General features: G+C 32.4%; 1 protein-coding gene and 1 long non-coding RNA gene across 2 annotated transcripts; one reads left to right on the forward strand and one right to left on the reverse strand.

The window, feature by feature from the left end:
- The first annotated feature begins 13832 nt into the window (after window positions 1–13832).
- Window positions 13833–15084, forward strand: LOC131179278 (uncharacterized). Its single transcript, XR_009148242.1, has 2 exons — window positions 13833–14598; window positions 14738–15084. It is a non-coding gene; the product is annotated as an uncharacterized LOC131179278 (long non-coding RNA).
- Window positions 15085–15267: 183 nt separating this feature from the next.
- Window positions 15268–19752, reverse strand: LOC110662087 (beta-xylosidase/alpha-L-arabinofuranosidase 2). Its single transcript, XM_021820964.2, has 7 exons — window positions 19036–19752; window positions 17697–17984; window positions 17406–17575; window positions 17210–17307; window positions 16697–17047; window positions 16111–16521; window positions 15268–16034 (listed from the first exon to the last, which is right to left on the reverse strand). Exons 1-7 carry the CDS (start codon window positions 19474–19476, stop codon window positions 15463–15465), a joined length of 2331 nt encoding a protein of 776 aa, XP_021676656.2. The 5' UTR covers window positions 19477–19752; the 3' UTR covers window positions 15268–15462.
- Window positions 19753–26709: the final 6957 nt, after the last annotated feature.

Consider the following 26709-nt stretch of genomic DNA (forward strand, 5'->3'; position numbering starts at 1 on the left):
AGATTGAACTTCAGTACTGCATTCCACCCACAGACAGATGGCCAGTCTGAGAGGGTAATTCAGATCTTGGAGGACATGCTACGGGCTTGTGTGATTGAATTTAAGGGCAATTGGGACACACACTTGCCTTTGATTGAGTTTGCTTATAACAACAGCTACTAATCAAGCATTGGAATGCCTCCATATGAAGCTTTGTATGGCAGAAAATGTAGAACCCCGTTGTGTTGGGATGACGTGGGTGAAAGAAAGATGATTGGTCCCAAAATTGTTCAGCAGACTGAGGAGAAGATCAGGGTGATCAGAGATCGACTTAAGACTGTATCAGACCGTCAGAAGTTCTACATTGATTGGAAAAGAAGGGATATTGAGTATGCAGTGGGTGAGAAAGTTTTCCTCAAGGTTTCTCCTTGGAAGAGAATTATGAGATTCGGCAGAAAGGGAAAACTGAGTTCTCATTTCATTGGGCCATATGAGGTTCTGGAAAGAGTGGGTCCTTTAGCATATCGTTTGGCACTACCTCCAGAGTTGGAGAAGATACATAATGTCTTCCATGTGTCTATGTTGAGGAGGTATCGATCAGACCCATCTCATGTACTACCAGTAGAGGAAATTGAAGTGAATCCAGACCTCACATATGAAGAAGAACCCATAGAGATTCTGGCTTATGAGGTGAAGCAGCTACGAAACAAGCAAATACCGTTGGTAAAAGTGTTGTGGAACCATCATTTGGGCCAAAAAGCTACTTGGGAACGAGATGAGGACATGAGGAGACAACACCCACAGCTGTTCAGAGATTAATACCAGGTAAAATTTCGAGACGAAATTTATTTAAAGGGGGGAGAATTGTAACACCCTCATTTGTATAGCCTGGTATATTTCACTGTTCCGGTGACCAGTGTCGGTCCAGACAATTAAGGAGATTAGAACCACACTTAAGAAAACTAGATAAACCATAAACAAAAATAATTAGTAATGTTCAATTAGTTAAGTATAAATAAGAAAAACAGAACATAAGAAGTTAAATGAGCCGAGAGTCACAGCGATGGGTGACCTTCTCGGGAACGACTGCGAAGTCATTTTAAACTCAAATTTCAAACTGTAAAATGTGACGCCGCGATCCTTAGGACCCTTATAAACATAGTGAAAAAGAGAAAATCATGAAAAAGAACTGTTAAGCCAGTCAAATAATTAGGTCAGGGAGCTGGAAGAAATATCGAATTATTTGCAAACCGAGTTGAACCAGCGAAGGGCAATTTGGTCAATTGACCCCGAAAGCTGACTCCTGACCTAACAATCAAATAAAATTAGAGAAAATAAAATTTCAGAATCGAGAATTAAATTAAATAACTAATAGAAAAAAAAAAAAAAAAGAGAAAATGAAAAAGTTAAAAAGGTGTAGGAAGATGACATCATGCATGATATCATGCATGATGCCATAAGTCATATAATTAATAAATTAATTAAATGGATTTTTGAGTCTTCCATAAGGATAAAAATAAAAGAAAAGAAAAAAAAAAGTAAAAAGCCTCATCTTCCTCACCATTTACGTTTCTCTCTCCCTCACTATTGTAAACCTCCGTTAAAGCTTACTTCAAGCTTTGAAACCACCATTAAATCCCAAATCCTCCCATACTTGCTTCACAAAAACTTGATTTAATCACTTGAGAGGAAGATTGGTCATCAAAGAATTGAAGAAAATTGAGAGGAAGTAAAAGTTCAAAGACACCTAACAAGGTAAGTAATGCAAACTTCAAGCTTTTAGTTTTATTAATGTATGTATAGCATCAAGAGCATAGAAATAAACTTAAAATAAAAAAAAATATGTGTGAGGGACTAAACTGAAATTCGTCCAGCAGGGAGGGGAGAGTGATTTGCATGAGTTTGATTGAGTTAAACATGTTAAGAAGCTTGAATAAGTTGAAAGATTGTGTTTATATGCTTTGAATTAGTTAATTGCAATGGATTAGAGTGGTTAGGGTTTGAGACCTAGGGTTTTGAGGGAAAAGTTTGGAGAAATTTGTAAATGGTGTCTTTGACCTATTGTGAAGTGAAAAATGGTCATTTGTGACCAAATGAGGTGTGTTAGAAGTGCTGGAATTAAAAGCCAATTCGAATTGGATAAGGTCATGTGCTGGCAGCATGACTAAAACTCCCTTTGAGGGACCAAAAATGAAATTTTATAAGTCTAATGGATATGGGACCAATAGGGGATGAAAATAGGCACTAAATGACACAATTTTCATTTAGGAAGCATGCCCAGAAAGTGACTAAAACCTAGTGAACAAATTGACCAAAGTTGAGAAATCACAGTCTGCCTCTGCGCAACCTGACCAAATGAACAGTATTTGTTCATTTGGTCATAACTCCAGCTAGGCAGGTCAAAAATACCTGAAATTTTACCATTGGTTAGATGAGATATAGATCTAAAACTTTCATGAAGAACACAAACCCAAATTATGCCATTAACCAAATCAAATTACTGAGCAAAGTTGGGTCACTTAATCTGCAGACTGCAGATTTGCCATTTGAACAGTAAAGTTTCAATGGCTATAACTCTCTCTAGAAAACTCCGATTTAGGTAATTCTTGAACCGATGGAAACCTAAGGCATAGTAGAATATTTCATATGAAGAAAGTTAGACCAAATTATGGACCTAACTTGATCAAATTGCTGAACAAAGTTGGAATTAATAATCTGCCAGAACAAAATTCTGCCTCATGAACAATAAACGTAATTTGCTTATAACTTGAGCTACAAAACTCCAATTGGGGTGATTCAAAAAGGAGAATAAACTTAAGACAATAGGGAACATTTTCTATGAAGAAAGTTTTACCAAATTTCAACAGTAAACTGACCAATGAAATAGTACAATTAGGGACACCAAAACTGAAAATTTGGCCATTTTGCCTAAAATACCTAAGTTTTGAGAAAATGACCAAAACCAATAAGTTTAGTGACCAAAATGTGGTATGTGGGTAAAGTTGGAGTTCCCATACCTATTGAGCCTTAGAAAGTCAACAATTTGACTTAAATAGTATAGTGAATAGTAACCCGAAATACAAAATTTCGAGAACGTCGAGTTTAGCATGTTAGAGCTTGGTGAAAATAAGGATAAATTTATTTTTGGATTTATGTTAAATTATGATATTGAAACATTGTAAAATTATTTGTTTCAGTTGAAAAGAATACCGAGAAAGAACCCGAGGAACTGAGTCGAGGCCAAGAGGTGACTCACTTGAGGTTTGTGCACAACGTATACTTTTTATAATCATCTTTTGCATACTGTTTTGAATAATGTGAAATATTGGATTATGGCATTCTTGTGATATTTGATTTAAATTGTTGAAAGTTATTATGTATATTGAAATGACAATGTTTAGCAACTTGTTAAGATAAGTTTTGAAACCACAGTGTCATGACCATATATTTGAACACTTCACTAGCATGACTAGTGGGGGTAATTAGTTTCGAATTTTGATTCCTTCTCTGGAGAAGTGTTGAGGTGTGCCAGTAGAAAAGGATGTGAATGGATATCCATATATTTGAGCTAGCTAGCCTTGTGATGTGATTTCTTTTTAGCCTCTGGCTATTGAGATTCTATTTGTTTTGAATGGCATGATCTAACTGTGGGTTTTATGAAATGTGTTTTGATACTTTGAAATGAACTTGGTTTGCATTAAAATCTCATAATTCATGTTTTGTGTTTAATGCTCATGTTTAGTCAAATTTTTTGAATAAATGTGATTTAAGTTTTGCATAAAGATTATTTTAGTATATTGTGCACCACTGAGTCCTAGTACTCAGCGATAGCTTCTATTGCTGTCGTAGATACAGAGACTAGAGGAGCAGCAGACTGAGCTGCTGAGGTGTGAGGAGCTATCAGCTTAAAGTCATCGGGTATAATTTATACCCTAATTGTAAATATTTCTTTTGATGTATGTATTGCATATAAAAGTATGGACATGTAAATGGGTCTTGAGCAGCTTGTACAAAGTTTTTAATACAAAATTTAGTTTGAATTTCCTTTGATGTAAATTTTGTAATGATGTATATATATAAATTGTTTCGTCTCTAATGAAATATGAGTGGAACTATTTTATTTTATTTGAATGAAATGTATTGTTAGTATTTTGAGGATTATTGAATTTTGAACTTGAGAAATTGATGGAAATGATTGTGAAGTTGTTAAAATGGATTGAATTTGATTGTGAAATTGAAGTAGTTGTTGAGAAAACATTTTTAGAAGTGCTTTTTACAGGTATTTGAAGAACTGGTTTCTCAAAATATAGATAGAACTCTGTCAAAATTTTTATAAAATTTACGAAAAACTAAAATGGACTAAAAATATTAACTAGTTTTAATTTTAACTAAATGTTTTAAATACTTATTAGAAAATGCTCACCACTTATCAAAAATAAGAAAATTGTTTTAAAATCCCTTGTAGGGTACTTAATGAGTTATCGATAGATAAAGTTCGGTAGTTCATTAGGTATTCTACAGGATCATGTTATGCCTTACAGAGGGGTAAGGTGTGACAATTAAGAAGGAAATATATGATTTTGTTATTACCTAAAGTCAAGTTGAGCAAAAATGCAGAAATGGCAAAGGAGTGTTGCATGAAGGAAGAATGCTGGATCTTGGTTAAAGTCAATGGCGAGACCAAAGCTGATGTTCAAGCGGTGCCGCTGATGAGAACTGAACCTTAAAAGTTACAGCTGCTTGATTGGCCGGCAGTGAGATGTGAGTCAAAAAGGAGAAAGAGTCAATGAGTGAATGGAGACCGAAGTAAGGATTCGCATGATGATTGTGGCTCACCAAACGGTAACTTGAAGGGAAGAACCAATAGCCACAAATGGAGGCCAGGAGAGAAGTGCACCGTGACCAATGGTTGGAGTTGAGAATTGAATAGCAAGGTGGGTTGCACTCCGAAAGAAAAGCCAAAGAGAAGGAATTGCATAATGATAATCAACCGAATGGAAAAGGAAGGAAGGAAACATAAGATGGGTTAGTGATATTTTGATGGAAATAATAATTTGGATTTGAGAATGATGATTATTGAGTTTGGCTGGGAAAAATAGAAAAGATAATATGAAATTGGCTTCAAGAGTCATTAATGCTATGGGAAGGTGTAATTTGCAGTGAGTAGAATTCTATTGAAAGATGGAGTCATAGAGATAGAATTAATTTAAATTTTAAAATACCAAGAAAAGGATAGGAGATACTGCAGAATTTGTTATAAATTTTGAACAGCAAATAAGCCAAATCTAGTATTTTAATTATCTATCTGAAATGAATTAGTCAGCCAGTCCAAGTGCGGGGACAATTGTTTATACTAAAATAATTAATTTATTTATTAATTATTTTTAGGCCTAAGAATTAATTAAATTAATTTTTTTGTAAAATTAATTTAATTAATTTTATTTTATTAATTTGATTAATTATTGGCCTGAGATAATTATTAGATAAATATTTGGGAGCTATTTGGTGGTTAACTAAGATAAGGAGGCTATCAGCAGTTCTAAATGGTTACTAAAGAGTAGGATGGTAACTGCTAACAACTGCAGAATGTGAAGATGGCAGTTTAAAAATCTTCCAGGTACCTGCAAGAAGAACTATAAAAATCAAATGAGTAGCAACATGAAAACCTCCAACAACTAGAACAATTCAAATTAAATAACAATTTAGACTCTATCAGTCTTTTATCTTTATTTTTAACTTTATCTGCCTTTTATTTTTCAAGCTTTCGCATTTAATATCAAGCTTTGTATTTTTTTTCCAATCAATCAATGAAAACATTTAATTGCAACTCAAATACTTTCGATTATTTGTGAGATTTATGAAGCTGCGTACATTAGAGTCAATTTCCATAGTCGTTTGGTTTAGAAGTGAGAGTGAAAATTATGAGATATACTTATTATCTAACACACCTGCATAAAGCATAAGCTGTGAGACAGCCGAGATTGTTTTCCATAGGGAACATTGTTTTTCAAATAATATTAAGGTATTTGTAATATCCATTATTTTTTTATGTCGGAATATCTGTTTTTGATAAAATATTCTATTAAAAAGTAAAATTTCACTAACAAGAGAGTGGTGGTAAGATGTAAAGGTATACTTATGTATGTGTGAAATGTTCAAAATGTACTTAAGAGAAAAGAGAAAAGAGAAAAAATGTTTTTAAAAAAAAATTAAGTGAGTATCTCTGGTAGAAGGAGTTTTGGCAGCCGAAACATGGACTTTCGGTAGCCGAAGCCCCTTTTTCCTGCCCAAAAGCTCTTTTGGACAAAAACAACTCCAGCAACCAAAAGCTTAACTTTCGACAACCAAAAGTCCCTCGACAAATATGGGGTCCAAAGTCTATTTTGCTGCCAAAAACATTTGAATTTTCCTTCTTTTCTCTCTTTCAACTACTAACGCATACAATGAGCTCTTTGAAGAGATTTCTTAGGGTTTTTTAAGATCTAGAGGGGATTCTTCTATTTAGAAGTGTGGAAGAGTATAGTCAAGTTTTTTAGTTTTTGTTCTCCCACCTCCAAGCTTCAAGAAAAAAGGTAACTTTCTTTTCTTCTTGATCTAATGGGTAGATCTAAGAAAGTTGATGAGAGATGAGATTTCTATAAATTTAATGTCATGAAAATTTGTTTAAAGTTGAGTTTTAAGGGAATTTATGCATGTTAGGGCTAGGGTTTTATAATTTTTGAGAAAATCTCATGTTTTGTTATTAGAATAGTTATGTTTAAGTGTTATGGGCCCTAAATGGCTAGTTTCGCTTAATGGATTTGAAGAAATCCATACATATGCTAAGTTAAATTTGGGGGAAACCTAGGATTTGAGATTTTGATGAATGTATGTAGGCTTTAAGCATGATTCCAAGTTATTTTAGGCCCTAAAGATGTATAAATGTGATCGAATTGTGTTTTGGAACTTTGAAATGAGTTTGGGTATTGATGGGAGAAGGAATATGTAAGTTTTCGACTTGAAAATACTAGAAATTCGTAGATTCGGCTGCCGAAAGCCAAAGGTTTGACAGCCAAAGCATGCAATTTTTTAGAATCTGGAAAATTTCTAGGTTCGGTAGCCGATGTCTAAGACTTCAGCAGCCGAAGTCAACACTTGACAAAAGTGTTGTCTAAGGCCTACGATTTCAACAGCCAAAGTTTAGGACTTCGACAGCAAAAGTGAGTTCTGCTTGACTTTTTCTCTCTTTTATTTTAAGGTTCCAAAACATGATTTTATAATTCCTAGGGGCCTAGAATATGATGCTTATGATATGTATAGATTTTTAAAATCTTGTATAACACTCTAAGGTTCGATTTTATAAGATTGAGCTTAAGGGACTCGAAAGGCTAACCATCCAAGGATAGCTCCTGTTCGAGTAAGGTGATTGATAGGATACAAGAGGTGAGTAACTCCAACCTTAATAAAATGGAAACCATTTATAGGTAATTAATGAGCATCCTCATGCATTATATCATATTTATTTAGGATGTATGTATCTAGAAGACGAAGATGTTGCATAATTACATAATTTATTGTTAGTGCATTGATGAATGTTAAATGACCCACTAACTCCCCCCATGTTATGATTATGTAACATTATGTATGTTATAGATCCATAATATAAATCCCATGGGGAGATTTTTAAGTTACCCTTCAAGGGAGATCTGTAAGTTGCCTTAGGGTACATGACATAGGTCATGTTTAAAATGAAAGTTTGGAGAGTTATTGATGATAACGTCCATCTTACGTAAAATGTTTATGATATAAAGACCTATGTGAATGATGCATTGCACATATGTGAATAATATAATTATTGATTGTTAGTTTACTCACTGAGCTTGTGTAAGCTTACCCCATTCCCCTAACCCCCAAGTGTAAAATTACAAGACTAAAAGAGTGCTTTGAAAAGAAAGCATCAAGGGTATCTTTAACCTTTTCCTTTATGTATGGTGTAAGGGTAGATGAACATGTAATTTATGAATGGATAGTACTGTGCTAGTGCTTAAAGGAAATATATAATATTTTTAAGTATAATGATGTATATATTATGTTAACCCTTATGAGAGTATGCATGTTGAACCATTACTCTTTGGTTCTTATGTATGTTAAGGTTCAAATTATGAACCATTATTATGTTATGAATTTTATGTATGGATGAAAAGACTAAGGTGTATAGTTTAGAGTATGTTTAAATCATGAGATGTAGGAATGGATGTATGTTCCTCAGGTTTTAGGCTTACTACCAGTTCCAACAGCCTTAAGCAAACCCGATCCCTAGCGCCAGTAATGGCCCCTGGTTTGGGTCATTACAGTATTGATAATTTAATTACAAATAATGGTTTTGATTCTCGTGTGACGATATTCTTTCTCATCATTATTAGTTGAACATGACTAGTGCATTTGCAAATGCTCTTTAGATTGCATTACTATCTCCTTAGTGGAGTTTTATTGTGTTTCTTTTCTTTAACGAAGTTACTCCTTGTAACACCCTCACTGTAGCAATTCCGTACATTCTACTGTTCCGGTGACCAGTGTCGGTCCGGACAGCTAGAACGTTCGGAAAAATATTTAAACTAAAGTGAGGAACCATAAATAACTCAAATATTAATAAGAAAAATTTAGTAAAAATTTTAGAAATAAAATACAACCAAGTTAAATGAGCCAGTGCCCTAGCGATGGGTAACCAGAGTAAAGTTGCGGTTCTCGCAACGAGGAGCCCTAGACCCTGGGAAAAATTCATAAAATAATTTTTGGAACTCCAGAGAAGAGTCATTGAGGTTCCTATGGCATTAGAATGCCAAGAAAATATTTAGAAAAATTTTTCAATCGGTACAGACAATTTTGACCCGTTAAGCCAAACGGAGGGCATTTTGGTCATTTCGCCTTCAGAGGTGATTTTTGGCCGACTTGTCCAGTTGAGTAAATAATTAATATGACATAAAATATGAATAAACATTACTAAAAATTGAATTGAAAATGAGTAGAGAAAAGAAGAAAAGAAAATGAAGGAAAATGCTTAATTATGACATATGATGATGTCATTTAAAAGCCCCCTCCAATCACCATTTGACAAACCAATAAAAAGAGATAAAAATGACTTAAAATGAGATAAAAAAACAAAGGAAACCAGCAGTTTCCTTCTTCATACGGGCTGGAATAAGAAAGAAAGAGAAAGAAAGAAAGAAAGGAAGAAGGAGAAGGAGATGAACAGTAGCAGAAATAGGGGTTCAGCAGGGCAGCATCTTTCTCTTCCGTCCAGGTGAGTTTGGCTCAACATCTACAGCTGATTTTTGGATATGTTTGAGGTATGTATGTGTGGAAGTTATGGTTAAAATTTGGTGATTGTTCAACGGTTGGATTTGGAGAAATATATTGTTGAACACAGGCTGTCTGTAGGTTGAATTCTGAATTTTGGCTACTGAAATTTGAGAAAAATAAATAGTTAGGATGCTTATAAAATTATGAAATTTGGTACAAATGATATTTGGGATGTTGAGGCTGCTGGGTTAAAATTTGGTGAATTTTAGACATTTGGTTTATGAGATATAAATTGTTTTGCATGAGCTGTCTGAGTAAGACTGATTTCTGCAAAAATTCAGATTTTGAAGGGCTGAATGAATGTTTTGATATCTCATGATATAGAGATTATTTGATGCTAAAATTTTTACTGATATTGTACAGGGATGTCTTGAATATATGGTTAAAATTTGGGATTTATCTAACGGTTAGATCATTATATATAAATTTGAATGCACAAGCTGCCAAATTGGGTATTAATGGGTGGTTGTGGATTTAAGATTTATGATAGGAGTTTAGTCCAATTTAAGGGGAAATGCTGTTGAATTTTTATTGGATATTTAATTTAGAAAAGTGAAGTTATAATTGATTATGATTATTATGATTCTAGGAGAAATCTTGAAGAATAACAAGCTCAAGGTTGGTTTCAAAAAGATTAGTGCATATTTATACCTAAATCCCTTTCATTCCATGTTAAGGACTTAAAGTGAACAAGAATTTGTAAATTAAATGAAAAGAATTCATGTGTATGTATACCATGAATTTCGGCAGCCCTAAGGAAGGAATGAGTTTGATTGTTTTAATGGACTTAGAGTGAATTAGAGATTATGTTTAAAGTGTATATATATATATATATATATATATATATATATATATATATATATATATATATATATATATAAGGAATGAAAGAGTTAACTAAGGAAATTTGTGAAAACCTTGACTTTGAGCTAGGGTTTGGGAGTGAAAATTTGACTTTGCTTAGGAAATTGTTAAAGAACATTCTAATGGTCAATTAGTGACCATTTGGGGTAAGTTGACCATAATTAGGAGTGAACTATTGCATGGCAAACTGAAATGGGCATGCTGCCTAGTGACAGCAGGGAGGCTGTGAGTCCAGCCTGTTTGGACTGCCATATCTTTGGCTGTGTAGGTCCAATTGGTGTTTGGCCAATTGGACATGAAACTAGACTTATAATGACACATTTTTTCTGAAGAAACCATGCCCAAAAGACCAAAGCAAGTGGACCAAAAGTTGGCCCCAATCCGGGTACCCTGCAAGCCAATTCTGCAGAATGACCAAATGAACAGTACTCACTGTAGAAATGGTCAATTGACCTGAAATTTTTACAGCAACAAGTTAAGACATAGACAAACAACTTTCATAAAGAAACCTACCCCAAATTATGACCAGAACCTAACCCAAATGGCAGTGGCAGTCACTGTTCATGGTACTGTAGATTTGGTAAATTCTGCAGAATTGAAATCCGGCCAGCTGTGGTTTTTGGACCATATCTGAAGTTACAAAACTCCAAATGGAGTAATTCAAAAAAAGAAATTCAACTAGACAAAATAAGGAACAACTTTCATGTTTACCATTTCCTCAAATTCCCACTGAAATAGGACCCAATGGAACAGTAAAGTTGCGTCACAAAAACTGAAAATTCTGCTCTTTTGGTTTTAGGTTTGGAAATGGATTTGGTGGTTAATTCCAACAAGTTTTAAATGTAAAATGTGGTACATTGGGGGTGCTAAAACCAATGTACCTATTTTCTATCCAAAAGTCAACATTTTTGTTGACCAATGAGGTGAATAGTGACACCAAAACTTGAAATTCAAAATGTGAAATTAGAAATGCATCTAGGGGACTTTAAATTGCAATTGGCAATTAATACTAGCAAATGTAAAACTCAAAATGTGGGATCTTGGTGTAATTAGAACTAATATATCCATTAAGTAGAAAAAGTCAACATTTTGATTGACTAGTAAGGTGAATAGTAGTCAAAATAATTAGCAAATTAAGATGAAGATCTAGAACCAATTCTAAGCTTAATGCTTAGAATGGTATGACAAATGTGGACTATGCATCTTAGTCAAAATTGTTAAAAGGAAATTAAGAGCATAAATTTGAAGTCCATGAAATTTTCATGGATTACTGGAAACATGAAAAATAAGTCATCTAATTGATGTAAATAGATAGTTAGGGCTTATATGCCCATCACAAATGGAATTCATAAAATATTAGTAACTCAACTTGAAATATAAAATTTGCAATTACATAAGTAGATTCTTGAATGTATAAATGAGAAAAGGAAAAATGTTTTGAATACAATGGTACATGTGAACCATTATTTAGAATTGTGATTAATATGAATAACATAAAGAATGAATAAATGAACCATATTAATGTATGAATGAGACATTAGTTCTCATTATTGTAGAAAGGAGAAGTATTTTGAGTACAATGGTATAAAAAGGATAATTGATGTGAATTGTGATCATATAAATGATCAAATGAATGTACGAATTATAATTGAAATTTATTATGAAATAATGAAGTCATAAAACACAATATATTAATGTTTAATGATATTATGTGCCATTGTATTGCCTAGACATATGTGTCAGATTGGATAGTTTGGCATGCCAATAGGATATTGTTTTAGCAGTACTGCAAAAGGCTTTATGCCTGTATTTATGACTTTGTGCCCGCATTCATGGCTTTATGCCCGCATTCATGGCATTATGCCAACATTCATGGCTTTTTATGCCTGATTATGTGTATCACGGCTTTTTAGCCATACTGACTGCATACGTGGTTGACGTTCTGCGTCCCATGGTATGACGGCCCGAGGCACTGCGGTGTCCAGTGCCAACGATCCGTTATCCAGTTTAGTCAGCCTGTCGTAGGTTACTTGGGCAGTGTAATTTATTGAAATAAATTAAGACTATTAGTAATTAAAAATATTAGAAATCAAATAAATGAGTTAATAAGACTTCAAAAGAATTAGTTAGAATTATGAAATGATCCAAACCACATAAAAAAAAAATTATTAAGTAAAATGATAAAAGAGTTGCAAAAATAGGTATAACTTAACTAAATATTTTAAATGTGTTTTCTATTGCCATATGAATATAAACTGAGTATTTTTATTAATTCTGTATATTGTACATTATCACTGTGAATTTAGGAATTAAACGCTTCCAAAGCGGAACAAATTAGAACAAAAGATAATTAATATTAGACACATTGTATTAAATTAAATTGATTCTTAAATATTCAAATTATGCTTCGTTCTTTCTTTATTGGTATATTATTTTCTTGTTCTATTATTGCACCACTAAGCAGCAATGCTTAGCGCGATGGATTTGTTTCCTCGCGCAGATACTTTGACTAAGATTTTTGGAGTCCAGATCTGCAGAAGTGCCTGAAGTAATCAAGGTTGTCACCTCCTCAGCAATGCATGTAGATAGGGCCCACATAGATCATATTTTATATTTAGTATAAAATGCTAGATATTGTATTATAATGTAGATTATAAACATGTAATTAATAGAAATGTAATGTAATTTAATAAATTAGCTTTTTCATATGTAATTAATTTATATATCATGTAAATTATGAAATTATGTAAATTAAAGAAATTTGAAAATTTTACTTATATGATTTGAGCATGAATGAGATTGTATGGATTCGAAGACAGATTTGAAATATATAGATAATGCATGGAAATGAATATGAAATTGAGATATATGAATGAGATGTAAATTATGAGATGGTTATGAAAATAATTGATGAGATTTTATTTGTAAAATATTATTGAAACTTTCAAACAGGTAAATAGTAAAATACGTCAACTGGTAATAAAATAGGGAAACTCATTTGGTTTCTTCATAAAAATAATTAATATTAAAATATAACGAGATCAAAATATGAAAGGAATAAAGTAAGATAACATAGGGTGCTCCGGCACCGAATGTAGCACACTTTGCTCGGCTACACTGTAATCGGGTGAGGGGTGTTACACTCCTTATTAAGAATTTTTTTATATGTATTTGTTAATGAGGTACTTTGTTTTTTGAAGAAAAGTGCTCTACAAAGTGCAAATTCTTTTTTCAGTGAGAGATCTAAATTTGGAGCTACTTAATAGGCTCATAAAATTCTAGTGTTGAAGAGTGAAGCATTTAGCTCACTTGTTGGCTAACCTATATGCTCTGTTAATACTATTAGATTTTTCAAATTATTTATATTATTTTTTATATATGTGATTAATTTCATTTATCGAAAAATATAATCTATTAATTTATATTTCACTTTTATATTTTATTTTTAATTAATAAAATATTTTTTTCATAAAAAAAAAAGAAAAATGTAATTAAAAGATGTTTTTTATGGTTACATGATTTAAAACAAGGAAAAATTACTTTGTTACAGAAAATAAAGTAATTTAATGAAATTTTACAATTATCACATTAACTTTTTATAAAATGATGCTTTTTTTCAATAAAATAGTTGATTACGGAAGAGAAAAAATAAAATTTTTTTCACATGAAAGAACATATATAATATTTTTTAATAATATTAAAATTTATTAATTAAATAAGGTACACTTATTTAGAATATACCAATTAAAAATATTGCTAAAGTGGCGATTACCTGGTCAAGAAAAAAAAAATCCAATAATCCATCTCAAGTACCATCCTAAGAATCCAGCCATCTCAATTATTTCTAGACGCCAGCTTTCAGGTTGCTCAGAACCAAACCACCACCGCGAACTTAACGACCCAAACCATAATCGGCAAGCGAACGCTCGCCAATTTCCAAGCGCATTAACAGCAACTACAGTAGCCAAGCCCAAACCCAGAGTCCGTGAAGCCCAGTATGTACCAACATACATCCCCAGTCCCCATTCCCTCCCCATCGAAATCTTGGCTAACATGTCTCCAGAACTACCCTCATTGTATAAGCATTACACTGTGCCTCTTCTTTAACAGCTTAGGCCCCAGTCTTGGGCACGGACCCACCATTCACTTAGCGAACCACGCCTCTTCTGCTATATCTTACATGTACTCGCTCCAAAATCGGAACAGAGGAGGGGGAGGGCAGTTATGGGTGGACAAAAATCCAGAAAGAAGATGATAAATCGATTGCCGGAGCCGGAAAAAGCGGCTTCTGGATGACAATGAAGACGAGGAAGGCGATGCGATTTTGGTGATTACTAACACTATGATGCCATTGAAGATATGATGCAAAGAATCAAACAGTGAAAATAATAGAAACTCTTTTTGATTTGCCAAAAGGTAATAGTTGTTGGCCAACTGTGAAAACTTTTAATTTTGTGTTGAATTTGCTTGTAGCTGCAGAGCTTTGAGATATATGCGAAAGCTTTGATGTTGGGCGTAGATATTGATGGTTGTTATCTTAATATTTTCTTTGAAGGGCCAATGAAATGAAAATGGGGATTTGGAGGCAACATTCTATGCGCTTGACGAATTTCCTAAACGAAGGTGTGGGCCTAACGTGAGATCATTCTTAAGGCTGATGCATTACTCGTGTGCAAAAGGGGAGGTTAAGAAGGCATTTCGGCTGCTTGACACAATGGATGGTGAGAATTGGATATTATCACTTCCATTATCTTGATTTCAGGGAAGAGGACGCAAAGAATTGACGAGGGAGTGGAGCCAATGGATGAAACTAGCTTGTTACTATTATTGGAAAGAATATGAAATCATCTCTAAAATATATATATAAATATACACCCTTTTAGATATAGGAATTCAATTCAATTGGTTATCTTTTTTTTTTATATATATATATATTCTCATATTTAGAATTAAATAATTTTTTTTTTAATTTAAAAAAAATTCATTTAAAAAAAATAAAATTCATACATTATTATATGAGAATATTTTAAATTATTTTCTTATAAATAATTTATTCTAAAAGAACCCCTATAAAATAGAAAAGAATAAAAAGAAACTTCACTAATTTGGATTTCAAAATGCAAATTTTCAAGCATTTTGGCAATATGAATTATTGAGAAAATTGTTAAAACCTTCTCAACCTGTAACTCACAGCACAATTTTCCATTTTGAAATGCTTTTTTTTTTCGAAAATGAGGGAAAAAGGAAATCAAAACACTGCAAAGGATTTGAAGACTTGATTCAAACCCTCACAGTGAAGGAGTGTTTGAGGCTGCCAACATGAAGAACATGCTCTCCCAAGGCAACTTTCCGGCTTCCAGATTCATCGGAGACACTCAAATGCTTGCATACATCCACCTTAAATTGCACCATTCCAACTGTTTGTGCGTCCAAAGAAACCTTCTCAAAATCCACCAAATGCTTCTGTGGTGAATTGTGCACTGATGGAGGTGTAGAGAACAAGAACAGCGTATGGCTTCCTCTAATTTTTCCTGTATTTTTAACTTTCAAATGTACATCAAAAGCTAAATTTTGACAAGTCTGCTCTACAGCATCAATTGATATGCATTTCGACGATCGACAAGCATGGTCTTCCTCCAACGGGACAGATACTAATTTAGGTGCTCGAACTAGTTTGTGCTCAAATTTGGAATAGCTCAGCCCATCTCCGAACGAATAAACAGTTTCTCCTGTGTAGAATCTATAGGTTCTACCTGGATAACCAGTAGAAGGATCTGGTCTCACGTTCATGTTTGTCATTGGTACTTTGTCCACATATGATTGTGGATACCATGTCATTGGAAGTCTTCCACCTGAGAAATAATACTTCAGTTTGCTTCAGATATCCTTAGTGCCTTACTGAGGAGACTATAAAATGAAAGTACTTACTTGGATTGTAATACCCAAAAATCACATCAGCTATGGCAGCTCCACCAGCTTCTCCAGGGTAGCCAACCCATAGGATGCTTGTGATTTTGTCATTAGTCTTTGCAAATGATACATCCATGCCACCTCCGGACATTATAACAAGAATCACAGGTCCCTTGGAAACGTTTGCAACTTCTGTTATCAAAAGCTGCTGCTGTCCTGGAAGAAGAAGGTCGACCCTGTCAAGACTTTCTCTCTCGATAGACTGATCAGCGCCCATGACAAGCACAACGGCATCTGCCGAGGCTGCTACTTTCTTGGCATCATCCACTTGTGCTGTGCCACATGCAACATTAGAGCAGCCTGCCTGATAAGTAGTTGCAACTGATGCTGTTAGTCCTTGCAAAGGGGTCGTATATTTGCACGGGGTACCTGCAATATCAGTTAACAAAATGATTTCCATGTCGATCAAACTAAATAGAATTTTAGTTTCACAGAAATCTAACTTGTGCTAATAGTTCACAGTTTACACTTCACGACAGCAGACATCAGGATATATAGGATAGGAAGAAATCGTTTGAGATTGAGTAAAATTCTCAAGGCATACCCTCATAGTTTCCAATCATTGTCTTTGTGACATTGGCATTGGGTCCAATTACTGCCAAGTTTTTTATGGCAGTAGGAGATAGAGGCAGTGATCCTGGACTGTTCTTAAGCAACACTATCCCTTGCCTTGCGGCTTCACGGGCCAGATCTTGGTTCTCTGTTGTGCAAACATCTTTTGGACCAAGCTTTCCATAGAGTTGCTTGCTAGGGTCGCCATCAAAAAAACCCAGTCTCATCAAGGTGGCAAAATTGTTTGAGACAGCCTTATCAATTGCCGGCTCATCCACTAATCCTGCCTTAACTGCAGCTTCCGTGTGTTGGCCTAGGAAGGATCCACAATTGAGATCCAACCCTGTCAAATTAAAAACTGTGAATTTTAGTATTATAAACATCTTTGAAAGAAAAAAAAATGCAATTAATAAGCAACCATGTAATTGAACTTTGTATCAAAATGCATACCCAGGTTCCAGAGTGATTAGCAAGACAAGCATTAATAAGTGACATATGGAGTTACCTGCCAATATAGCTTTAGCTGCAGCTTCTTCTGGTGTTTTGGTATAATGTTGAGAATTGTAGAACACATCGACTGAATCACAGTCAGAAACAATGTACCTGCAGATGATCAACTATATAACTGTATAATCATGTTTCAAAAAAAAATTCTGTATAATCATGCACAGGAGGGAAAATTTTGGAGAACAAGTGTATACCCGTTTAATTTCCATTCGCCTCGGATGACTCCAGAAAGGAGGTCTGGATCAGCACAAGTAGGCTTACCATTGACCTGATTGTAAGAACACATGACACTGGCAACATTCCCATCAAGAACACAACTTTTGAATGGTGGTTGAAATGTATCATCCAGGTCTTGCTTTGTTACCTAACTCATCACAATTCAAAAGCAAACAACAGAAAGGACAGAAAAGGAATGACAATTTTAACCATGCAAAAGCTGAAATAAATATAATTGAATAAGATTTAATTCAGTGAACATTAATTACCACAGCATTGAAATGGTAACGGTCTGTCCCTTTCCAATTATCTAAATCATAGGCTGTATAATGTTTACAGCATGCAGCAACCTTAAGCCTATTGTCATCAGCATCATCCCTTTGTTGCAGACCTCTAACATAACCTGACCCATACTTACTTGAAAGCAATGGGTCTTCACCTGGCGTCTCCTGGCCTCTTCCCCATCTGGGATCACGAAATATGTTAATATTTGGTGACCAAAACGTCAAGCCTGCCAATCCCACATTGTACATAGCCCTAGCTTCAGTAGAAACCACCTTGCAAAAACAATGCCATCCTAATTTGTTATGTTATCTGCATATAATGGGACGTCACATATGATATAACAAATGCATCAATCGTAAGGAAGAAACATGATGCTAAAGTGTACAAGTTAGCTAAATTTATAAACAAAGAGTTCAAAAGAGGTAAATCCTTCCTTTTCGAGATAAGAGTTAACGATTTTAATAAGGGATAGACAGTCATCCATTTATTTTATCAAAATGGTCTTCAATCAACAAACCATGCGAGCTGTAACCCTCTACTAAAAGTATTCACAATTATAATTCCAACAACCTTCTTCCAACAAATGCACATATAAAATGATGTTCACACCAAAAATATCAGTATCTAATGCAACAACCACGAGACTGAGTACCTACTTCAGTTGAATAACCGTATCTACATCTAGACCGGTCAGGTCCTTGAGTTTGGTTTCCGACTGGAACCAGTTTGGTCTAACTTAAATGAAAATTAGACCGGAGTTCCATAGACCCTAATCAAGCTAGAACCACTTTCTTTTTCTTTTTTCTAAAAAAAAAAAATTATTATTGAATTAGCTCAAATCAAATGGAATTAAAGCTGAAATTGAGAGACCTGCAATTTGGTTCTGCCCCAATTTCAAAAAAACGAAAAATCAACTATTTCAATCCAAAATCGGACCGGAATGGTCCACTGGTCTATTCCATCCACTCACTTCTATTCACATATTTTGGGCCGGGGAGGAGAACCCTCTTGTACAAATAGATATTTTTACCATAAATAACTGACACAGCAGTATTTGCCATCATTTGACAGGTTTTCTCCTTAAAATTGGAACATTTATTACCTCTGTCGAAACTCTCATTGTTAGTATTTAGTAGATCACAATTTTCCCATTTTTTCAATCTCTTCAATGCAAATCCTAAACATTGTTTACAAAAAAAAAATCTGGAAGAAGAAGAAGAAGAAAGCAACCTGCCAATGCATTTAAATTTCAATCGCTTCACTATTGGATTAAATAACAAATGAAGATAATGAGACGAGAGAAATGGTATAGTAATCTTATACCTTTCCAATGGCTTCAAAAAGGGAAGCGTTGAAGGAAGCAGCAGTTAAGATGACCTGAGGAAAGCTTGTAGCTCCAGGTACGACATTGGAGAAATGTGTACCAGGACCCACATAAGATACTCCATGTAAAGCCTCAGACCACCATTCATACTTTGGTATCCCGAGTCTACTCACACTTCCTGCACTATTAACCAAGAAACCAATTTTCTCTTGCAATGTGAGTCTCTTCACAAGGTCTACAACTCTGTCATTGAATCCCAATGACGTATTACAGAAATCAAAACTTGCCAATGATGGGTTGCTCACAACATCGCAGGCAAAAACAGGCGATGATTGTGCTAAAACTCTAACCCTTGGATTTAACGAATAAAAAGAAAAACAGAGGAAAAGGCTCAGGAAAACAGAGACCTTAGGCACTCTGTTTAGAGAAGCAGAACCCATCAATGAGTGTGAAACCTTGAAAGGATGAAATGAAGAAAAAGAAGGTATCTTTCTTGAGAGAATAAGATGCAGTATATATTTTCATAGAGGTGAAGAGGGCAGAAATTGTTTTGTAGCAGCCCGTGACGGATAATTGGGAAGGAAGGGCAATGAATAAATAAAGGCAATGTAAATGTAAATACTATAAGTATCGGCAGAGAACAATTAGGGGAATCTATTATTTGAATAATAGGTGAAAACCTAATTATAAAACAAGTCCGTGACGGGTTTCCCGTCTTCTATGCGAGGGGTGCTTTTGTTTGCTAGTTCTGCATTTCAGCATTTGTGCGTGTAAGTGTGGAATTTTTGAGAAAAGAGAGAGAGAGAGAGAGAGAGAGAGAGAGAGAGGAGTACACTATTATGTAGAGTACTGAGGCAGACGATACTTCTCATAACTCGATATATTGAAAGGTTTTACGAGATATTTGGCTTATATTTCGGCTTCTATCTAACCTCATAGCCGTATTATTAAATACTAAATTCATGTATAAGCTTCCCTTCTGTTTTTTTTTTTTTGGTATTTTTGAAAATTGCTAAGATAATGAGACTATCGATTTTGAACTTCTAACCTAATTATGAGGAACTTTTTGGGAAAATTATGGAGAAAAACCTCAAACTTTTCTTATTTTTGCAATGTTAATCTAAATTAAAAAATTATTAATTGAACTATGTGTTTTTTATATTCATCAAATTACATTTTATCTTCAACTAGGCTAATAAAGAGCTAATGGAAACGCTATATTAAACATTGTTTACCCCTCAATTAATCTAATTAAACTCTAATTATTCTAACCCTTAAAATTAAAACTCTAAACACATTTTCTCTCTTCTTGTCTCTCTCACTCGATCAAAACACCTTAAAAGATTTGAAGAAAAGGAAATTTGGAAGGTGTAAATGCAACAACGGCGATGAATTTATAATCCTGTGATGCTACTCTATTATAGACAGTAGAGAAAAGAATCATAAATAAAAAGTCAAATATGTTATTTTTCACTTAAAAGCTTTGCATCGTTAGAGTAAATAGAATTTAATTGGGTTAATTGAAGGTGAAAAACACCTGATTGGCTTTTTCATTTACGAACTTATTGATGATAAGATATAATTAAACAAATATAAAAAGTATAAAATTTAATTTATAATTTTTAAAATTTAAGGTATAATTGTAACAATTTTAAAAGTTCGCCTTTTTTTAATAATTTTCCTAAACTTTTTTAATATTGAAGATTGAGAATTAATTTTAATTTAAAATGATTGATAAAAATAATATTTAAAATAAAAATTATTTCAAAAAGTATATTGTCCAACACTTTTAAGTACCGAGTGTTTCATACTCATTATTGACTTGGTATGATGCACTGGGTATAATCAAATTTATTTTCCTTTTTATTTTTCTATATTTATGTAAATATAAAAATATATATACTTTTTTATTCAAAGCGATGAAAATGTCAATTTTGAATTTTTCACTTCCTGCATAATGAAAATTAGTTACCATATTTGTTTTAAATCCCATGTAATCTGGGTAACCTGATCTCCAACTTAAAATAGAGTATTTTTCCTTAATTGATTAGGTCTTTTGCAAACAATCAACGTATATAATTGATAGGTATATAAATATAAAAAAGCAAACAAAATTTTCTTTTTGTTCTCATTTTATTTTTTTAATTATTTTATTATTGCAATTATTATCTTAATTTTCATATATATATATATATATATATATATATATATATATATATATATATATATTTATTTATTTATTTATTTATTTATTTATTTTGTCCTGTGCACATATATTTTTTTTGTTTTATTACTTATCATACAGAAGTTGGTATACCTTACAATTATAATAGTTATTATCTTTTATGTTAAGCGATTAATTCTCATTTTATTTTCCTTTTAATTTTTTTTATTATTGTCGTTGTTATCTTAATTTTCATATTTATTTTATTAATTTTTATTTAATTATTAAACATTTATAAATTTTCTTTTTAATAATTCTTAAATTTTTGTACATTTCATTTTAGGCCAAATGATATAAAAAAATTAATTTTACGTATCTTAGTAATTATAGTAAAAAAAATTTTATTAATTATAGTCTAATTTAAAATTTTAGTATTTATTATGGCCTAGTCAAAATTGAAGATTTGAGAGCATGGATGTGGCACTTTGATGTGGCAATAATAATATTTTCAATATGTTGTTGGTAACATAGTATCAACCTTTATGTTCTTGTTGACGTGGTAAAATATTATTATTTTATGTGTTATTACTGACATGTAAAATTTTAATAATTAAAAAATTTAAAACTTTTTTACTTTTATCAATTATAGTTAATTTTATAAGTTTATTTTATTTATAACCAGTTGGCTAATTTTGATTTAATTTAATTAAAAATTAATATTTTATTACTTAATATAATTGCCAAAAATAAATATTTATATTATTTAATATAACAAAAAAATAATATTTCATTATCTCTCTCTCCTATTTTTTTCCGTATTTATAAAACTTATTTATGAAGTAGATAAATTCTTATTTATTTAAAATTAAAAATATCTCTTCACTCATCTCTCTTTACTCTCACTCACTGTCATCCAATAATATATATAGAATTCCCTGCCCACCAATCTCTCTAAAAAATATCCTTGCACTCATCTCTCTCTCTTTCTCTCTCTCTCCTACCCATTTTCATCCAATTCATCAACCTTTCTCCCTTTAAATAATATACTTGTATCTACCTCTCTCTCTCTCTCTCTCTCTCTCTCTCTAAAAAATATCCTTATACCTACATCTCTCTCTCTCTTCCCCCCGCCCCCTCTCTCTCTCTCTCTCTCTCTCTCTCTCTCTCTCTCTCACCCACTGTCATCTAATAATATATGTATATATATGCAGACATTCACCCATATGTTGATTATTATTAGTATTATTATTATTGTTATTTGCTAAAATGCTGAATATTGTTATTATTGACATTTTTTTCAATGAATTTTTTATTTTTAAATAAATAAAAAAATGAGGGGAGAGAGGGGAACATTATTTTTTTTTATTATACTAAGTAACATAAATATTCATTTTTGCAATTTTATTAGGTAATAAAATTTTAATTTTTGACCAAGTTAGATCAAAATTAGTAATTTAGCTATACATAAAACAAATTTATATAATTAGCTATAATTGACAAAAGTTGAAAAGTTTTAAATTTTTTTAATTATTAAAGTTAAACCACATCACTAATAACATATAAAATAATAATATTTTACCACATCAATTGCCACATCAACAAGAACATAAAAGTTCATGCCACGTAACCTGCCATGTCAACAACATCATATTTAAAAAATATATTTTTGTTATGTCAGCTGCCACATCAACACTCCAAATCCTTAATTTTGACTAGGCCAAAATAAATACTAAACTTTTAAATTAAGCCCAATTTGACAATCAAAAAGTTTTGGCAAGTTTTGGATTTTTTTTTAATATTAGGCCTTACCATGTATATATGTGTGATATGTGTGTGTGTATGTGTGTATGGTGTTGCCATGTAGGCAGATTTGTTTTCTTGGTATTGCCACGTGATACTTAACAAATGAAGATTGTTATGCTTTATAATTATAATAGTTATTATCTTTTATGCTAAGTATTTAATTCTCATTTTATTTTATTTTCATGTATCTTTATTATTGCCACTGTTATCTTAATTTTGTATTTATTTAATTATATATATATATATATATATATATATATATATATATATATATATAGCAAACATATTTTCTATGGTGTTGCCATCTGTGCAAATTTTTTTTTTTTTAATATTGTCATGTGATATTTATCATATAGAAATTGTTGTACTTTACAATTATAATAATTATTATCATTTATGCTAAATATTTGATTCTCTTTTTGATTTCATTACAAGTATTTTTATTATTGGCATTGTCATCTCATTTTTCATGTTTATTTAATTAATTGTTAAATTCTCATAAATTTGCTTTTTAATGTTTCTTCAATTTGAGTACATTTCATTTTATAATAAAAACTTAAAAATTTTATATCTTGAAATCAATTAAAAAATTAAAATTATATTAAATATAATTTTAAATATATTGTACAATGCACAAGTATTTATGTAACACCCTCACCGTAGGTAGTCCGTACGTTCTACTGTTCCGACGACTAACGTCTATTCGGACAACCAGAATATCTGAAACTACACTTAAATGATAGTGAGGAGACATAAAATGATGGAATACATGATAAGAAAATACAAGAAAAATTAAGAGAAAATAAAAGAAAGGAAATGCAACTAGGTTAAGCAGTGGGCAAGTAGCGATGGGTGATCATAGGAAAATCCTTTGCATAGACAGTTGACAACCCCAGACTGCGGGGAAACCTGAGAAATAATTTTAAGGACCTAATTAAAAGCCTACTGAGATACAGATGACATTAAAAAAGTCAAAGAAAATTTAGTGAATCGGTACAGACGAAAATGAAAATTAAAGGAACTGTTGGATTAGGGATTTAATCGGTATTACCGAAAAAGTGAAACTATAACCCGAAGAAGGGCATTTTGGTCATTTGACACCTAAAACTGACTTTTAACCTACATGTCCATTAAAAATGAGTGGTATTAAATTTTGAAAACCCCATAAAAATAAGAAATTATATGTGTAATATAATTAAAGGAAATATGGGGGTGTAAATTGAAATATGAAAACTTGAAATATAATAATAATTAAATATATTTAGTGGGAGTACAAAAGGCAAGAAGATGACAAATCCCACCACTTCAACTTCATCTTCTTCAATTCTCAACAATGGCCAAATGGTTCTCTCCCAAAACCCTCCATAGATGTTTCATGCAAGCTTTCACTTCTCTTCATTTTTAACATGAAATCACACATTCACTTCACTAAAGTTGATCCTCACACCTTAGGAAGACTATAGGCAACAGAAGGAAGGAAAAATTTGAAAGTTTTACAAGGTTGGAAAATTCTTGAATCAAGGTTAGTGCTCAATCTTCCCACTTTTCTTCCTAAATTCTTGTTTTGAGCTTAGGATGAGTTGATATGTTAAGAAAATTGATGAAAATTGATGAGCATTTGGGAGTCTTGAATTTGGCAGCCATGGAAACCAAAGGAGTTTGATTTATTTTTACATGTAAATGATGGGTAGTAATGTTGATGAAGGTAATTAGATATTCTAGCAAATTGATTTCATGTGTATGTGGAGATTGATAACTTGAATTAGGGTTTGATGACAATTATGGAGACTTTGCGTAATTGTTGAAATTGGCAATTTGAATTTGTTTGATGAGACTTGTATAATTGCTTCACTTTGGCAGCCTTAAAAAGCATGGGAGTGTGCTTAATTCATACATGTAAATTGAGATTAGTGATGTTGATGGATAGGTAATTGAAGTTACATGTGATAAAAATTTAATTGAATGTGACTTGTTGACTTTGACAGTTTGAATTAAGGTTCTGAATTACTCCATTGAGACTTGAATGATGTTGTTAGAAATTTGATTGAATTGAGATGAATTGATGATATTAGAAGTGCCATGAATGCAAATTTATAGTTTGGGAGTTGGAGGAATGAATATTGAGAGTGTAATTTCCTTGCAGGTTGAGTATTTGTTGAAGGTAGTGAATGTTTTGAGCCATAAGTAAAATTGTGTGACCCTAATTGGTATGAGGCCAATTGGAGGTAAAACTAGACCTAAACTACTCCAATTTTTATGTAAAAACTATATCCAAATTCTGCATAAAAAGTAACCTAAATTCTGCCCTAATCCGGATTACCAAATTGTGAACCCAAAAAATAACCAAATGAATAGTGTATCTTCATTTGGCCATAACTCACTCTAGACAGGTCCAAATGATCTAAAATTTATACCATTAGAAAGACTAGACATAGGGCTATAACTTTTGTGAAAAACACAAAGACCAGAAATGCCATTAACCAAGTTAAATTACTTGCATAAATTGGGACACCAAAACTGTCTAGTACCAAAACAGCCCAAAATTGCCTTTATCTAGGCAACTTGACCAGTTTTGGTAAAAAGACCATAACTTGGTCCACAGAACTCCAAATGACATGAAACTAGTGCCACAATTTCAATAAGATATAGACCTACAATATTGCTATTTTGACCAAAACCTAGAAATCAAGAGAAATAGGTCAATTGGCTAGGCCAAGTTAGTGCATAAATTCTAGAAATGTGCATAGGTAACCATTGACTCCAGCATTGTCATTTAAGCATATTTCCCACTAGAAATCTTTAATTGAAATGAGTCATATCATTCTGGAAACCTAAGAAACAGATCTTCAATTTTGTTTTAGACATCTTCCTCAACTTATGAATTTAAGAAGCTTAAATATTATGTCAAAGCTACTGACCTAATTGAAATCTTGCTGCTATAAGATACTTGAGTCCAGTCCAATAATATGGCTATAAGTAATTCTATATGACTTGAAAAATTACAACTAGAAATTCTAGTGACCATAAGACATAGGGTCACAAATCATATGAATAACACTAAGCCTAAATGTTGCTAAAACCTGTCCAAATAATTTGACAAAGTATGATACCAAAACTACCTAGATAAGAAACCAGAATTTGCAACTGAACCAGTTATGGTTATTTGACCATAACTTGAGTTATACATATCCAAATGACATGATTCAAAAAGGAAAATAAAGACAAGAGATAAAGGGACATCTTCCATGAAGGAAGTGAGGCCAAATAGTGGCCATAAATTGCTCAATTTGATATGCAAATTCAAGACATTATAATTGAACCTAAAGAAAGGTTCTTGAAATAAATTATTGACTTATCCCTAATAAGTCACTACATGCTAAATTACATGAAATAGGTATGTGGGACCCACTTTCCTACTACAAGGTGACATAAAATTAGTTGATGCATAAAATGTAAAATACCTAAATGGTTTGCTAAACACATAAGTCATAGGAAAACACACTTGAAACCTTTGTTTCCATCATATATGAAATAACAATACTATGAATATGTATAGTACATTACATAAAATAATGAGAGTGATAAATACATAAGTTATATGAATATGTACTTAGGACCTATGTTCCCATTATAATGACATGAAAATGGTATAAAGCATAGATAGTACATGAAGTGAAATAACAATATGTTATGAACTCTTAATAGT

The sequence above is a fragment of the Hevea brasiliensis genome, chromosome 1 (assembly GCF_030052815.1).
Source record: "Hevea brasiliensis isolate MT/VB/25A 57/8 chromosome 1, ASM3005281v1, whole genome shotgun sequence".
Taxonomy (NCBI): domain Eukaryota; kingdom Viridiplantae; phylum Streptophyta; class Magnoliopsida; order Malpighiales; family Euphorbiaceae; genus Hevea; species Hevea brasiliensis.